Below are 18,319 nucleotides of genomic sequence, written 5' to 3'. Positions count from 1 at the left end.
GAGCTTCTCATGTCCAAGTGTGATTGTGTGCGTGGGTTTCTGTGCAGCGCGCGCATCCTGCACTCATGCAACTCACGCATCCCACACACTAACACACTCACACACACCTTCGCCAGGATGTACCCATACAGATTTAAAACAGAGCCCCACACCGATACAAAGATACAAAGGCCAAAGTGTTCCAACATTTCAATAGTTTGGTTTATACAGTTGGGCTCAAAAAAATAGGAAAATTTGAAAATCTAAACAAAAATTATCGATGTTTACTAAAATCATCGACATTATCGATATTTATCGATGTTTATTTATCTCGATGGCATTTATACAGTTAATTAAAGTTATAAAGCTTTTAAATGTAAAAAAGGAAAGCAAATAAGTTACTCCATTGATAGTTTAAACAAAAATATCGATAGTATTAATGATGGTATTGATCGTGCTTTAGCTTTAAAAACTTTTGACTAGCGCTAAAATATGTTACTTTGAAAAAGTTTTGGATTAGCGATAAAGAAATAAAAAAAATTAAAAACTAAAAAAATGAATACGTACTTTTATTCTTTAAATATAAAATTTTTATATTTACCATTAAAGACATATTCAACGAATTAAATTAATGTTGATTGTTGTTGATTTAATAAATTAATATTTTATTTATGTAAACTAGAGCTAATTTATTGACCCTAGCTGTTCATATTGCCACCATGGTGGAGAGTTATGATTTCTGAGTTAGAGCAAATATGATGGTACCGGGTGCCACGCCCCCTTTTCCCATCAAACAATTATGGATACTTCACTTATTAGCCAAACTCTCGACGTGTGTGAGTATTGCCAATTGGCTGCATTCTCTCTCTCACTCTTTCGCCATCGCCATCGCCCTCACTCTCCCTCTCTTTCTGTGGCCAAAAAGCCCATCTCCCTCGCACACCGGAGGCCAAGAACAAAAGATTTTGACCAGAAGGAATTATGAGGAGTTACCCAACATCAACGTGTGTTGACTGGGAATCGAGTGATTATGTGATTCCCCCACTTTCGGTTAAGTTACGTGAGTAATTCCCAATGTTCACCTAAGGGAAGACCAGTGTTTAAAGGGTTAAGGTTGGAGGAGTTGGCGGGTTAATACCGACAACTGGATCACAGACGTTAGCAGTTAAAGTTGATATTTAATGGGCGCTATTCTGATTGAAAGACAAAGAAGATTTTGTAATCTGCTTAAGCACTTAAAACTTAATTCTTCATCTAAATTAATTTTCAATTGAAAAAATAGTAGATAAGTGGTATTACAAATTTTATTATATTTTTAAAGGTATTTAAAACCCTCTAGATTATGACGTTCCTTAAAAAATTGTCTCACTTTGCAGGCTTTTTATATTTCTTAAGAGTTCATGGTTTTAATACATCTGACCATTTATTTGCTTATTAAAGTTCATATTTTACTAATGTTTGTCATCATATAATTTTAGTAGGCCCCATTTAAATCGTGTTTAAAAAGATTGCACAATTTTCTTTGTCTCTTCAGCAGCTTCGAAATTTTTCCCTCGATTTCATTTGCCTGAAAAAATGTTGCAAAATCGCCGATGGACTGCAAGAAGGTTTTGATTTATGTATACCCGAAAACTAAACTAAGCTCCCAGGGACGGTGGGTGGGGGTCAATGGGGGGTCCACAAATCAAAGTGGCCCCCAGGGGGTGAGGAGTGGGTGGTGAGGGGGTGAGGGGAGGGGCCTATGGGGAAGTAGGGAATTTTCTAGGGCGAGGCATTGCCACCGTCAGGTCGTCATCATGGTTGTTTGGTTGCATTTGGCTAACAAAAAGGGGGAGGGGGGCGGGGACTTGGAAAATTCCAAGGGGGTTTCTGGGTTGAAAGGGGAAAATTCAGTCAACGGGGGGGGCTATACTGTATGTAATAGACACAAAACCGAGGCTCTGAGGCTGTTCGAAAAGCTCTGTGTTGAGTTTAGAGCCCCTTTTGTTGTTGCAGGTTGCAGATTGTTGGTGTTGCAGGTTGCTAGTTGCTGTTGCTGTTGCTCTTGTTGTTGCTGTTGCAGTTGCAGCAGTTGACTGCTGCCTGGAAGTGGGAAAACTAAACTACAACAGCAACAAAACATTTTGCTAAATACACACTGGAAATGGCAGTCTCCACTTTCCACCTCCAACTCGCTAGCTCTCTCTCACTCTCTCACTTTTGCTCACCATAGCCCCATCTCGTTCTGCCACAGATGCTGCATGTTGCACATTGGAAAACTAAGCGCGCCATGAAAAGTGAGAAGGTGGAAAAATCCAAGGGGGGCTTTGAAAATTGAGCTCTCTTTCCACCAAGTTCTTCTATTTTTCAGGGGAATATAAAAAAGAACCCAAAAGGAATGACTAAAACAACAACAAAAGTTGGTCGACATTTTCGACAATAATTTTTTTTAGGGAACACAGATAGATACGATATGAGAAAGAAAAGTCGAAAGCGGATGATAATAAAGATGAGAGAAATGGAAAAAAAGATTAAAGGTTAATCTATAGTTTAAACTTCTATCTTACCAAATGGAATTTAATAGAATTATATTTGTTTCAATATGTTTTAACAGGAACACGGAAACTCACCTGCAAGAAAAGAGAAACGGAGAATTAATTGACATTGTAATAATCAATATATTTTATAATTATTTTATAATATTCTAAATATTACAACCTTAATCGGAAACAAGTTTTACGCGTTTATTTATATTTCCTTTAGTCAATAAACCTCTTGGCCGTAAAAGTATGTATCATGTGTACAATCCTATTAAATCCAACAAATCATATTGAAGTAAAAGACGATTAACTAATAATATTATTATATTATATTCATTTAAAACAAGTTGTAACTTCTGTATTCCTTGAAATAGTTTTGTTAAATCAATATATTAAGCTTAATGGCCTCGGAGTATAATTATTAAAAAAAACATGTTTTAATTGAACTTTTTGCTATAAAATTAAAGAATATTTATTTAAATTTTAAAATTTAAATAGTAGAAATCTTTGCCCATATTCGTACTCTAAACTTAATAAAATAGCTTTATTTTAAGGATTCACATAATTAATTTAATTGTGTTAATTAAATTAAATAACTACCAATTTTAATGATATTTTTAACCAATATTAAATGAGGTTTAACATTGTTAAAAAGAGTTAAAGAATTTCAGAAATATTTTCGAGGTATTTTATAAATTGTTTAGCTACATTTATAGGCATTTGTAACTCAACTGACTCAAAAAGTATCTGAAAGTTGTAAACCAACTGTGTGGATGGTTTTTTTTTTGCGAACTTTTTTTTTGTCAGATGAACAATGCGCAACGTCAACTTGGGGAGGGGGGGTTAGTGGAGGAGGGGCAGAGGTGAGACAGATGACGACGACGACAGATGGTCAAGAGGAATGTATCTGTATCTGTATCTGCATTTGCGGCTGCTGCCTCCGGTTCGCGTATGTGTGTATCTACAACATAACACAAATCAAAACTTGGCTGAAACTGCAGGCGGAGGCTGCCGATGATGTTGTTGTTGTTGCTGCTATTGCTGCTGCAGCTTGCCCCATCGACAGCAGCAACAGCAACAGCAACAACAAAACTTAACTGAACTGAACTGAAGGCTGTGAGGCACATACATAACTAATAGATACATAAAGCCGTATCTTTTGGGTGAATGAACTGTAATGAGAATGTGAACCTAGGCAACAACAACTAGCAACCAGCCAGCAGCAACTAGCAACCAGCAACCGGCAACCAGCAACCAGCGATGTTGTCGTCGTCTCAGCCGCAGCAGCAGCAGCAGCAACAACAATCTGCAGCAGCAACAGCAACATCCAGCCCATGGCAAATGTTGAATATCGCGACGCAAAGTGCGCAATTTAAGGTGTTGTTGTTCTTGTTGCTCGTACTGTTGCTGGTGTTGCCTCTCGATGTTGCTCCTGTTGTTCCTTATGTTGCTGCTGCGATTCTAGTGTTTTTGCTGCTGTACCGCATATTGTTGCTGCTATTGCTGCTTATATTGTTCTTATTTCTAATATTATTTTTGCAATTGCTGATGCTTTTTCTGGTATTGTTGCTCTAAAGATTGAAACTATTGATGCTGCAATTTCTGGTGATGTTGCTCCTGTTGCTAACGCTTCTTTTCTAACCAATTCGATAGTTGTTACTTCTGTTTTATATATTTTTTACTGCAATTTCTTAAGTTGTTGCTGCTGAGTTGGTTCATATTTTTCCAATACCTTAGTCTCTGCTGTTGCTGCTGCTCCATGGCTTAATGTTGCAGTTGCTAGTGCAATTTTTAATGATGTTGCTGCTGTTGTTGCTATTGTCATTGCCGAAGTTGCTCTATGGCAACCGAAAAACTGACCGACGCAACACAGACGACAAAACAGGCCAATGACCAACAGCAAAAGGCAGGCAACACATGAAAAAAAGGCTCCACAGCAGCAACATCACCAAGAGCAGCAGCAGCAACAACAGCAACATTAGACAACCGTCGACAGGGAAACTAAGCAACCGAATCCAGCTGAAATTAGTGAAGGGTTGCACCTGGTCAAAGAAAAGGCAGGCAAAGCTTTAAATGTTCTTAAAGTTTATAAAATGCAGAATCGTAAGCAAGTTAGACCAATAGAACATTTTAAAAAACGTAAGCAACTAATGATTTCTTAGTACAAATCATAAAGGAATTACAATAAATAGAATTTAATTATCAATTAAATAATATATAATGGGTATGTGCCCCTTTTAAAAATAAAATTTAAAATCTTCAAGGATGTTGGTGGTAACTCTAAATTTATGTTAACTGTTCTTAATTATATTTCATGTTTCTACAAAGCTATTTACATTCATCAGTCTGTCCGGTTTCTTTTTTATTGGGCTTGCATTTTACCCATGCCAAGCAAAAAAAAGCAGGAGATGCACCTAGGGTTGCCACCCACACCCAAAAAATACCAGAAAACTTTTCGCAAAACAAAATATTGCAGGCGTGGCACACAAACACACGCATAAACATATAGGCAAAATACACACAGCAAGGGACACGAAGAAAGTACAAAGCAGAGGCAGAAAAAGGGATAAATATAAGGTGAAGAAGAAGGAGAGGAAGAGAAAATGGGGTAGGGATTCGAAAAACCATGAAAATATGTAAGGGTTACGAGTTGCCATACTCACTCTCAATTATTTAACATATTGCACAAATGCACGCAACATCAAAAAATGTTGCAAGAAGGGGGTACGAAAAAGGGCAAAGGGCAAGGATAATAGAGGCGGGTCCTTTCTTATTTCCAGAAGGTTGGCAAGACGGACCAGTTACATTTTGCAAAGTGCAAAAGTTTTACAACAAAATTGAATTTTTAATTTGTTTTGCACACAAAGAAAATAAAGAGGAAAACACAAAGGAAAAGTAGTGAGAGGAAGTTGCAAAAGTTTAAAAACATCAAGAACAGATGGTATGTATATAAACATGCATTATACACAAAGACTGCCATTGTTAGTCCGATATTTTGCAGGGCACTCAAAAACAAACTAAATAAATTAAATGAAAACGAATTGAATTAACATGAGACATTGAAGAGAGAAAGAGGAGATGATTGGCTAGGCTTTAAATTTCTTCTACTTTCTTGCTTTAGCCCTTAAAAGCATAAAAAGTAATTACTTGTTTAACAAATGCAAGGAATTACTTACATGTAATTTCACCATATATTATTAAAGCTATAACAAAGGTGACACGCAAACAGTTTAAAATAAATTTAAAATGTTATAAATATTTTACACCATCAAGAAAATATGAATAATAGCTTTTCTAAACTCACAAATAAAATGGCAATTCAACACAATTTCATATTGACCCATTTTTGAATAAAAAATTTATGTGAACATGATGTAGAAATGTGTTTTAACAAATTGGCTTTGAAGCCGTTTTATGCAACTTGGAAAACTTGAAGACATGTGAACTAATGGAATTAAGATGATGTTTATTCAAATACTCTAAAAACCCACTAAATTATAAAAGCCAAAGAGGCATGTGTATGAAATTAGCCAGAGAATGTTGAGTTTCTATTAAATTATATTTTTTAAAGCTGTGGAAAAACATGGTCAATATAAATTTGTTTTACATAGCTTGTTGTGAATCTTTTAAAATAAGTTAACCCATTTCCTACAAGCCCGTATTATTTTGCAAGGCAACCCGATAAGTATGCTCCAAAAAAGGAACCCACCAATTCAGGGAAAGCTTGTCGCCGAAAAGTGAAAGAAGGAAATGCGATTGAGGGAAAACTAACAAAAAGCTGAGCTGCCGATACATGGCGGATGTACGGGATACACACCAGTGGAGGCATAGATGTGCTCTATGTACCAGAAACGCCGCCGAAACCATATATACATATAGATCTGTATGTACATACACATGTATATATATTCCGCTATCCGTGCTATCCGTATATCTGCATCTGCATCCGCATCTGGAGCCGAGAGTAGTCTCTGTTTCTGTATCTGTATCTGTATATCTGCATCTGTAGTGTAGCCAGCCGCGCGCCACAAAAAGGGGCAGAGAGATCGGGACGAAAGCGGGGCTTATAACTATGTGCAAAGTGCCGGGGAAATGGAATAGCCAGCCGCCGCCGCCTGTAGCCTGTAGCCTCGGCTGCCTGGGCAATGTTTCGATGGTTTTGGACCCCGCACCTATGAGTCCCGCCCACTATCCATCCCATCCCATGCCAACCTATTCCATCCCATCCATCCATCCAACCCACCCATCCTAAGTTCTCTTTGCTCTCAAAACTAACTGGTTGCCACTGGAGGCATCCGGCTGAAATGCGTCGAGTTGCGTTGCCATGCAGCCGGCGAACCACCGAGGCACTAAACCACCCAGCCACAGAGCCACCCACCCACTGAACCGAACACCTACCACCTCACACCACCCACATCCCCGCCACCCTCTGAACATCCCACACATACAGGATGGAGCAGGACACTCGGAGATGAGCGCGTGAGTTAACACAGGGGCCAGAACCATTGATAAAAACACTGCCAAAAAACAAATGCACTCACTTGAGCTTCCATAAATCGATACCCCTTAAATATGATTCCTCCTCCATTTATAGTTAAAGAAACGTTTAGTCTTTAATATTTTACCATATAAATACCAAGTTCAAAAAATGTTATATTTTAAACAAGACATAATAATCTCAACGGTTTATATTTAAAAATAATATAAGAGGGTTCCACAAAAATCACTTTGGTTTTAAAATCACTTTTAAATGTAATTTTAGGTGTCTAAAAGTATGCAGTGAATAACGCATAGTCGTCTTTGAAAATTAATTCCTTGTACTTAAGAGTTTAAAATATATTGTTGCATACTTCTACACATTTCAAATGATTTTGTTTTATATATATATTTATATTTCTTTTATAACGAAAAAAGTAAATAATATAAATAAAAACAAAGATTTTACTGCAGTGTAAATCAACAATCTAAAACAAACAATAGGACGGACATAGGATTAAATAAGTTCTTAAGCGATATATATAAACGTCAACGGCAAGAGAAAAATAACCTCATTACGAAACTAGCAACTTGTCATGTGCATATTTTTATAGAACATTCCAAAGCCTTGGTATTATAGATAAACCGATTGGTCAGCATAACACTTACGTACGATTCTACAAAACAATGATAACCCCTTGAAATTCTCTCTTGGCACCACAGTGCAGCCTCACTAAGGCAACCAGCTCTAATCCGCTAATTTTCAATTGCCAAATCCATGCGAAAATCGTAATCTCCGTGCTGCGAATATGGCTTATATATGTATGTATGTAGGGATGTGCGTCTGTGCCGTTGGGAGGGTTTTATGACTGGCAAATGTTGGGCAAACATTGAAGAGACCACAGAGTTATACATACAGAATGGGTGACAGCAGGCGAGGGGGGTTTATGGAGTAACCCCGAGTGCTCAAGAAAGTCCCAAGGTTATTTTATTTAACTTTAGAAAGTATTAAAACCCATTTTGGTAAGATTAAATTATGCAAAGGGGTTTTTTTAAGAACATAGACTATAACCTTCTAGTTACACGAAAAATATATTTTTTTCGTTCAAAGTTCGTTCGCAATAAAGTAAAAAATCAGTATTATTTTAGGAAAAATATTGAATGCAGAATATTAACAAAAATAATAAGTTTATACATATATTATAACTCAATTTTAAAGCTGAAAAGTGTATAAATTTATGGATTGATTTTAAAACAGAAATCTAAATTTCCATAATAATTGCAGCTAATTATAATCATACAAGTTTCAAAACCACCCTCGCCTCATTATAAATGTGTGATTTTGAGTGTGTGCACACACATGTACGTGGTTGTATGTGTACATCCTTTATAAGCAAACAAAATGCAATTATATAAATATGTATAATGCGTTGGCCAACGATTCTCATTATACAAAAGCCACACTTACACACACACACACACACACGCCTGAAATTATGGCACTACGATTGTGTAAGTGTGCGTGCGTGGGTGTGCGTTGAGCTGCATATACTTAACGCATATTATATTAGTTCCTGGTCTATATGCCATCGCCCCCCCCCCCCCCCCCCACCGATTTATGTATATATATAATATATATAGCTCAAATTATTGCTGCCACTTCTAATCTGGTCAGAAATGCATCTCTCTCCTCTGCAGCAACGCAAAAATGCAAATTAACCAAATTAAAAAGTCAAATATGTTTTGCAAAAGGTATAACAAATTACACGGGAATTTGCCTGCCACATTAAGCATATTAATTAAGTGCGACTAAAAAGTTATGGTTAGGGAAACCAACAAATTGTTCTAAACTTCAGGAATTTTACACACAAATTGTGTAAATATTTTATTAAATAAAGAGAGGAATTTGCGTGGGCGAAGAAATATAAAAAAATGATTTTAAACATTGTTTAGCACACACAACGTATACTTAATATTTCGTATACATTGCAGAGCAATTACGCATACGCCGCTTTAGCAACGAATATTATAATATTATACATAAGTCTCAGCCTTACTCCACACCCTTACCCCCCTCCCCCTCTTATTACCATATACATTTATATATATACATACATATATATTTCATTTACCTTTGACTTTTTTGTAACCACACGCGGCGTATGCTTAATATTAAAAATAGCCTCAAAAGGACGACAAATACAGAGATACCCCCTAGAGGTCGCTTTTTAACGCTTTATTGCAAACAAATTGTTGCATTTTTTACTACCAACGACACCTATTGGGGCAATGCTGCACTTCCCTTTGTGTCTGAAACAGTTAAAAAAAATTAAAAAATTTAAGAAAAAAAATGGGGGAAAAAACAATCGAAAAACAGAAAGGATAACAAAGATGTGTGTGCGGCTGCTGGAAAAGTGGCAGAAAAAATTGGTTAAAATAGGGAAAATAAGACTAAGGGTGCTATGCGTGGGCCGGTCCGCCCCTTTTTTCAACCTCCCAGCTAACGCCCACTCGAAGTATATAAATGCGAAACATGCTGAACATGCTGAAAAGGAGACTCTCAAGGGGGCGTAGGGGAAAAAGGGGGTTTCCGAGGGGGGAGGGCTTACGAGGTTGGGTGCTTTTGCGCACCACCCAAAAAACCCCTGCCAAAAAAAAAAACTTTCTTCCAGTGTATGTGTGAGCTGCATACATTAACAACAACAACAACAACAAAAGCAATGGCAGCCACCGTAAATATTGAAAAATTCCATATCCGTTGTGATGTCAACTCATACAACAACAAAAAAAACCGACAGATGGCGGCACCTACGAATGTAAGCCCCCCGCTTCCCTTTCGTTCACTACCCAGAACCCCCTCAAAAACCCCACCTACCCAAAATCCCCTCTATAAAAACCTTCCATCCAACACCCCACTCTTATCTTCTTTATATCAGCACAAGGAAAAAGAGAGAATAAATAAAATAAACCGAGAAAAAAATATATATAGACACACACACATACTATATACATACATACATATGGTATTGTCCCCTAGGGGGCGCCAGTGAGCCGCAGTTGTCGTCGCCTTTTGTGGGCATCAAAAGCCTAAAATCTCCCGAAAACCCCAACCCATTTCTAGGATACATATTCCCCCCCACTTTTCCCGTTTTCAACCCAAAGCTCGTAAAACATATTTCACTCAGAACGAAACATTTTTCCATGATTACAAAATACGTACAATCGCTTATGTAATTATCTGTAAGTACCGAATATTACTAAAGAGTGAGCCTAATTTAATTAAAACGCACAATGATTTTCTGGTAACATTTCCAAAGTATTATTCAATTAAATGAAATACACAAGAAATGCAGTGAATACTAACTACACTATTAAATGTCACATTAAATATTCAGATTTCTTAAATGCGTGCTAGCAATTGCTGTCCCTTTTCATTGAAGAAATAATTGTTTTATTATTCTCGAAATATTCCACGTTAAGGTGACTGAATAATTGTTTAATTTCTCATGACATTATGGACAATGGTCTTGACAATCATTAAATAAAGTAGAACATTAGGTTAAGCAGAGTGTAAAAATAGAAATGTAAATTTCAGATTGAACACTTGGGATGGGATTGCTTAAAAGAGCAGTCTAATGGACTTCTTTTGATGAAAGAAGTGATTGTTTTAGTTTTCTGTTTTTTTTTAGGATGTAATGCAATACAGTTTTGATGGTTGAGTGATTAATTATTTGATTAGCTAGTTCAAGGAAGTAATATAAGTACTTTTTCTTATCAGCTTAGAGAGTAAATTGTATTTTTGGAAGAAGATTCTTTGCAAATAGATATGACTGGATATATGTGGAGAAAATAAATATAATAATATAAAAATAATTTTAAAAATGTGTTTTATTACTTTAAGAATGGTTATAATTTTAGTTGCAAAGCCAAAAAATATTAATTCTAATTTTTATTTATTAATTTTCCTAAGGCTAGATTTTATTTCATTATTGATTTTATTCATAAATTACCAATAATTGAACATTGTTCAATAAAAAATCTACATAACTTAAATCATTTTTATCCTCAATTTCTTAACACTTAAATTTGACCTACATTTCGAAATTAAATCTTTGGGAAAACACAAGGCTGCCAACATATTTTCATTTCATTTCTCACAGCTCTGCTCAATTTTCCAGCATTTATATTGAATTTTTTTTTTGCAAATACATGAACTCGGTCCCTAGTCTTTTTTTTTTACCCTTTTTCTACTTCTTTCTCTCTCTCACTCTCTTAACTTCTGTTAAGTAACAGTCATTTTTGGAGAGACGTGTCGTTTTAACAGCTCAACGAGAGCAAAAAAAAGTACTTTTTGCATTTTAGGTCAGGTCGCAGTCGCAAAATCTATGCAGCAGCAGCGACGCATGACTAGTTTTTTTTGCCTTTCCACCTTCCCTACTTCTTCTTCTTCGCTTCCTCGTCGTCTTTACCCCTGCTTTCTTCGCCCCCTTTCTTTACTGGCCCCTCTTCTGTGGCCTTTTCTTCTGTCGTCGTGAGCTGGCAGCGTATAATTTTCATGGCAAGTTCATTGAACTTGCGAATTTTTTTTTTGCATTTTTTCCCACTACTAGTTTTTTGTGGTGTATTTGATTTTTTTTCTGTTCATTGGTAAGTCCAAGCATTAAGTGGCCAAATAAGAAGCCGAAGTAGATGAAGAAGAGCTAGACAAAAGAGAAATTAGGTTTTCTAGTTGCGCCACTTAAACTTCTCTATTGTGAACACTTTTCTTTTGGCTTATAGACTTCTTCGATTTTATTCAATAAGGCATTTCAATGGCTTAAAATAAACCATTCATTCATAAAAGATCTTACTTTCTTGTGCTCTTTACAACTATTAAATAGCAAACATTAGTGTGTTTAAAATAATGCAAGCTGTATTTATAAATTCTTTTGGTCTCTTAAATTCTGCGTTCAATTTACTTAAATGCATTTTTATTAATATGAAAAAAATATTTAATGTCTTAAAACGAATTCTAAAGTTCAAAGAAAATTAAAAACATTTCTACAGATTTCTTATAACAACTTTTGATGTTTTCCCCATATCATTATTAATTTTTTCATTGGTTACTTGACACTTTCTCTTCTAATAATTTTTTGCTCTTTTCCTCACTCCCTCGTTTGTAAATTTTCCCAACATTTTCCGACCATTTTCCTCTCCATTTTCGCGAATCTCTTTTGATTTGATGGACTAACCTTAAAGCGGCTCATTTTCCGCTGCTTTACCACGGGCATCTCGGCTGTTTCTCTCCTTTTCTAACCGCCTCTCTCCGTCTCTTTCGTTCGATTTGTTTGTGCCTTTACTTTTGTTTTTAGATTGCTGCTTTTCTTGGTTTTTATTTTGGCTTTGATTTTTAATTCGATTTAATTCATTGTTCCACTGCAATTTTGTTGTTTAATTTCAAATGATTGTATTTTATTTTACTTTAATTTATTTTTATTGTTTTAGGTATTATTTATTTTCTGATTTAATGTTTTGTATTTTATTTTGCACATTGTTTTTAGTAACTTTATTTGATGTTTTCGCTGTGTTTTTGTTTTTTTTTTTTAATTTAATTTTTGTAAGCTATTTTATATTGTTACTTTGTTCTTTTTATTTTGTTATTTTATTTGTATTTAGTTTTATTTCATATATTTTTTGATATTTTGATTTTGTGGAACACACTCTTCCGGCTTTTGTTTTTTGTTTTATTATTTCCTTGTGTTTCCCTAATTTACTTGGTTGTTTGTTGTATACTGGTTCTTATAAATTTTCTACACTGCCAAACACTGCACGTAAAAAAATTCGTTCAAAAAAATCAAAGAGAAATTGCATTTTCTGCAATGGGTTTTCTCTCTCCCTCTCTCTTCCGTTAGCTTTCTTCGCTTCGCCCGCTCTCTTGCTCTTTTAGTCGCGCCGATGACAACAACAAGCGGTGTTGCGATAACGATAACGATAGCACCGACTGAAACTGAAACTCCATTGAGGCGTGGAAATGTGCGGAAAAGTGCGCCGCTGGAAAACCGCTTTTCCGGCTTCACCTCGCCTTTATCAGCCTGTCCGTTTTGTGGCTTATTTCTGCTGTTTGCTGTTTTCTGTTTGCAATGCTTTTTCTCGTGCAACTTCTTCTTCTTCTGTGCTGCTGGCGTCGCTGCTTTGGCTCTGCTTTCCCTGTCTGCTTCTTCCTCTTCTCCTTTTCCTCTTTGCGCTGCTGTTCGTGTTCGGGGGGCAAAAAATCGGAAAAGACAAACAGGACAACTGCGATAAACGACAAACGACAACGAACCGCTTACAACCAACTGCCGGCGAACGTCGCCAAAAACGCAGCTTCGTCTTCCTCTGCCGCAGTCGCGGCCGCTGCCAGCGTCGACGGCGGCAGCGGACGTCGGCCGAGGCAGCGACGTATCGCGAATGCTGGCCGCCGAAATGTTGTTGTTTCTTGTCGTCCCTTTTTCAGCTTTCCTTGGAAAATCCCTAGTCTTCTTTTTAAAGCTTTTATCAACGCAACTTTTTTGTCTGTGATTTACAGCCGTGTTCAAGCCGACAGTAGTTTTTAAAGAAAATTTTAAAATTAAGTCCTTTTTGCTTGCTTTTTTACTTCTTTAAAAATTCATTAATTTTTATGCTGAATCATTTTATTTGTATGCAACTTGTTTCTCCATGGTTTACAGTTGAGTTTCAAATAATACTAGATTTTTTAAATATTATAAAACAAATTTTTGTTTATCTAGCACTAAAAAATACCTCTTGAAGCCTACGAGCTTTAATTATTAAAAAGATTTAGGTACGTAAGTTAATTATGACTATATTTTGAAAATACTTTGGTTTTTTTTAAATACTTTATTATATAATCAATTCCTATTCTTTGTTTATTAATTTTTAATTTTATTAAATATTTTTAGTTTTTAAAAAACAAGAGGTTTTTAAGGTTGGTTAAACAATTTGTTCGCTGTTTCAAAGTAGACAGTAAAATAAAAATTTTTTTGTATTAAGGGCAATTATTTATTGATAAAGGTATGGTGACAGACACGTTTAAGAATATTTGTTTATTATGGCGGCTCCAAAGATGTTTACGTTTTGTAATATCCATTATTGATATTTCAATTTGTTTATTTTTTATTTGTAGTTCAAGTCACCCTATAGCTGGGCTTCATTTGGTTTATTAGTGTATTTATTTTCTATTTTTCTCGGATGCTTTGGGAATTTGATAGTGTTTAGAAGTGATACATTGGTTTCAGACAAACTGCCATAATAAATGTCCATAAAACGGTCGTTTCTGTTGACACAACAACAGTGCTGAAATAAATGCAATAATAAACTACAAACACTACTGTGTTTGGCAAACAAAGACAACAAACAAAAAACTGTTAGAGATAAATGTAGAGAAATACTATATACTATATTACTACTTCTTGTTTACTTATATTTATTTTTTAATAATATTATTTATTCATTTTTATTCCCTAAAAATGTTCCTTATTATTCCTTTAAATTTTCTGGAAATTAAAAAAAATCAGGAGGAGCAGTGCAGTCGACGTCGGCAGAGCGAACAGCGCCCGACCTACGACCACATTAAAAGAAAGAGAGAAAGATAGGGGGAAAAGCAAAATGGCAAAAAAAAAAGAAAAAGAAGAGAGAGACAGCCGGCAAAACGTCACTGTTAATGTTAACAACATGCGGAAGCGCACTGCACGCTGTTATTTTCGCTTTCTGTTTTCCCCCTGTTATCGTTATCGTTATCCTGTTATGTTATGAAATTTTAAAATTCTAAAATCAAAGCAGCTGATTTTCTATCTTAATGTTAGTTTACATTGCCTTACAGCCGCGGTCAGCAGAATAGCAATACATTCTTATTTTATTGTAAATTGGGTAAGAGCACTATAAATAAAAGGGAAAATAATATTTAATTTATATACTACTTTTGATACATTTTAATAAACATGGCCTTCTTCCCTTGATTTTCCCTTTTCTCCGAAATTTTGCTTGCTGTTATCAGCTGTCCTTTTATTTGTGCTTTCATTCCATTACACACGAAAAAAGGGGAACGCGGCAAAATGCAAAAAGAAAATCCGCAGAACCACCCACCCAAAAAAAAACACCAAATAGACCAAAAATGGGGCGGGGACAGTGGGCGGTGTATAGGCATTCTGGGTGATTTTCAGGTGGGTGGTGCAAATATGCCTATGTGTGTGTGGTCTCTGTCTTTATGTACTTTTATGTACAGCGAGTGCCGTGCATTTATGTATTGACTGTATTTCAGTGTGTGTGGGTGTGACGAGATGTTGACAACAACAACAAAAACAAGATGAGGGCCATGTGTACGTTTGTGGTAGTGATGCGATTAAGTCTTACACTGGCCAAAAATAAATGGTAATTCAAAAAGGTTAACCGGTTATGCGCACTCTTGAACAAATTTTGTTTATTTTAGTTTTAGATCAGATTAAAATACCGTTGTAAGGTTTTTTTTGTTTTCCCTCTACATTTTATGTTGCTTTTGTATCCTTAATTTAAAATAATTTATTATGGCTTCTTAAAGTCACATTTAATTATCACATAATTTTAAAAATTGTAGTTTTTTTTAATTTTGGCATAATATGTAAGCAATAATAATCTTAAACAATTTTATTAGTTTGTGTTTTATGATTACGATTTATATAGTGCTAGCGCTTATAATAAAAGTTGGGTTAGTAATAGTGATTTTATTTTAAATTGTAAATAAATTGTGCATACAAGTTTTGTTCCGTGTATCCACCATCAAAGAGCAGCTCAGAAGTGGGTGGAAAATGGGGGAGGGGAATTGGGAAATGAGTGCCGGGTATAGGCACCCACCTTTCTCCTACTCCCTCCCACTTACACTCCCATATACATTCATACATACATCTACACACACACACACACAGCCTCATCTTCGCATTATCCCCACAATTTTTCCCATTTTCCTCCCAATTTCCCTCACTTTTCTCGTTCTCCCTTTTGCCAATGCTAATTTATTTTCGCTTTTTCCACATTTTCATACCTTTTCTTGCGCTTCAACAAAGCGGCACAAAGCCAAGAAAGAAGTGCAAAAAAAAAAAGAAAACATCAAGGGGAAAAAACTTCGGAAAAGCATCTGCAACAACAACTGCATCTGCATGTGCATCTCGACGAAACAACAAAAGTTCCAAAGTGCAATAACCGTTTGCCATTAACCCTTCAATGGCCCCAGGGGCCAGCCCATTGACAGCCAATCGTCGCGATCTATGCGAAGCCGTACACAGCGAGAAAATAATGCCATACTTGTGAACTAACTTAAAACTCAGAAAGGCCCAATAAAAATTATATTTGTAAAGGTCTTAAAACCCAAAGATCACCAAAAATAGTAAATTCGTTTTGAAAGAACCGATGTATTTTATGAAGAATTTTTTTCTTTTTAGAAGTACAATTTCTAAAGCAAATATGAAGGTATTGTCTCCTTTAATATTTGTGAAAATTGTAAAGATATTTTCCATTTGTAGTATTGATAATGATAATAATAAATTTCACATATCAGTTTTTTTTCACTTACCCTCACTCCAATAAATCGCGCCTCCAAAAGCTCCTGTTTTCGTGGATTCAGCGAAGTTTGAAATTGATCCATTGCTAAATGATTATTATTTTTCCGATGTGTGTTTTGTGTTTTTTTATTCAGATATGATAGTTTTTTCTGAGATTTTGTTAGGTCTTTGAATGTTTTACTTATTTAACATTTTATTGGTGATTTAATGATCGATTGCAAATGTCGGCAATAAATGCGACAAGATTTGTCAGAGCCATGGCAATAAAACAGCAAATTCATCTGAAAAAAATAACAATTTTAAATCGTTATTATGCCATAGATTTATAACGCGCACTGCTTGGATTATATTGAGTCCCTTATCGAAAGACATTTCCTCTTATCATCAACTTTTGGGTTTTATATGTATGTATATAGCACCAAACAAAAATCAGCAAAAATATATTAACAATTGTGTTACGTTTTAATACATTTTCGAGTCTTCAAAGATTAAAAGCTAAAGGGAACTTTTATAAAAAAAAAAATGGTACGATAAAAAATTGTTTATATAACGAAAACATAAATTATATCGAAAAAAAGGAAAGGAAAAAGATTACGATCTTAGATATTTACGACTTTTTAATACTTTGTTGTTAACTCGAAATAATTTAATAAACAAAAAATAGTCTCTAAGGGTTAATCTATTAATTAAAAAATAATTATAATATGAAACCTGCCCAAGTTTATGATTTTGGAATTGAAAAATATTATATTAATTCAAACTTTTATTTTTCTTTACAAAAATAGTCTGCCCCGTCTAAGGGTTAATTTTTCGATCACAAATCCCAATTGGTTTTTGCCCGAATCTTCTCCATCTTCTTCTTATGCCATTTGTTGTTGCGTTGGTTATTTTCCAGTTTTTTTAAGCCTTCTTTGACAATGTTGTTTTTGTTTTTTTTATTTACTTTAGATGTATTTCTACTCGCAGATAAACTAGGCACTTTAATCGTTTATAGAAATAAAAGATGCAAGGAAATAACACCAATTAAAAAAGCTAAATATCTGTGTAGCTGCCCCTAAAAACACACACACATACGTACATTTACTTGATTTTGATTTTTTACCGGTATCTATTTGCTGCTTGTGTTTTTGTTTTTGCGAGTGTATTTATTTGCATTTACTTTTATTCTTCAGCGAGTTTGTGTGTGTGTGTGTGTGCGAGAATAAAAGCGCCGGCTGAGAAAAAATAAAAGTCACTACAACAATAATAACAATACGAGACTTTTTTCACTCAAGTATCGCTCTCTCGCTCGCACCCGCTTCGCTTTACGTTTTCTTTGCTTTTGCTTTGCCTTTTTTTTCGTTTTTTTGCACACAACGCTGCGAGGTTAAGTTTGCAAATTCGGGAATTGTGCGATTTCTACGGCTTTTCCGCCATGGACATTGCATTTACGGCAACGAAAGGGATTTACCATACCATGTAGTATAGCCAGCATATAGCTTCCGCTTCCGATCGGATCGGATTGTCGTAAACTTTAAAGTTAAAGACTTAAACTTAGGGTTTTTTTGTTGTTTCTTTTCTGCTTTGAATTGGATGCGGATCGGAATTTTTGTGGCGTGGCACTGCCGGCACGGCACTCAAGGGTTAAGGGCCAATCGCCATGATCCCTAAATGTGTTTACTTCGGTTTTCCACAGCCGATTTTCGTCTATTTTGTCACAGTAAAAAAATATTCACAATATTCACACGAACGCACACACGCAGAAATGGGCTAAAAATATACTGTAATTTATTATAAAAAATACTGAATATCGGTATG

The 18,319-nt window shown here is 35.4% G+C and overlaps 1 protein-coding gene across 2 annotated transcripts in view; it reads right to left on the bottom strand.

Moving 5' to 3' along the window:
* The window catches only part of Tlk (Tousled-like kinase), a 78,765-nt gene extending 60,503 nt beyond the window's left edge, over positions 1-18,262 (bottom strand). Inside the window, exons 1-2 of one of the 2 annotated variants that reach the window (XM_070997704.1) lie at positions 17,978-18,262; positions 16,534-16,803 (exon numbers count right to left, since the gene is read on the bottom strand). In XM_070997704.1, the coding sequence (XP_070853805.1) occupies positions 16,534-16,605 (72 nt within the window). In that variant the 5' untranslated portion in view covers positions 16,606-16,803; positions 17,978-18,262. Of the gene's footprint in view, positions 1-12,205; positions 12,354-16,533; positions 16,804-17,977 lie in introns of those variants that run through there. The other variant, XM_070997706.1, reaches the window with a different exon arrangement.
* Positions 18,263-18,319: the final 57 nt, after the last annotated feature.

The sequence above is a fragment of the Drosophila suzukii genome, chromosome X (assembly GCF_043229965.1).
Source record: "Drosophila suzukii chromosome X, CBGP_Dsuzu_IsoJpt1.0, whole genome shotgun sequence".
NCBI lineage: Eukaryota > Metazoa > Arthropoda > Insecta > Diptera > Drosophilidae > Drosophila > Drosophila suzukii.
Note: the sequence above shows the minus strand (reverse complement) of the source record. Positions and strands in the feature narration are given on the sequence as shown.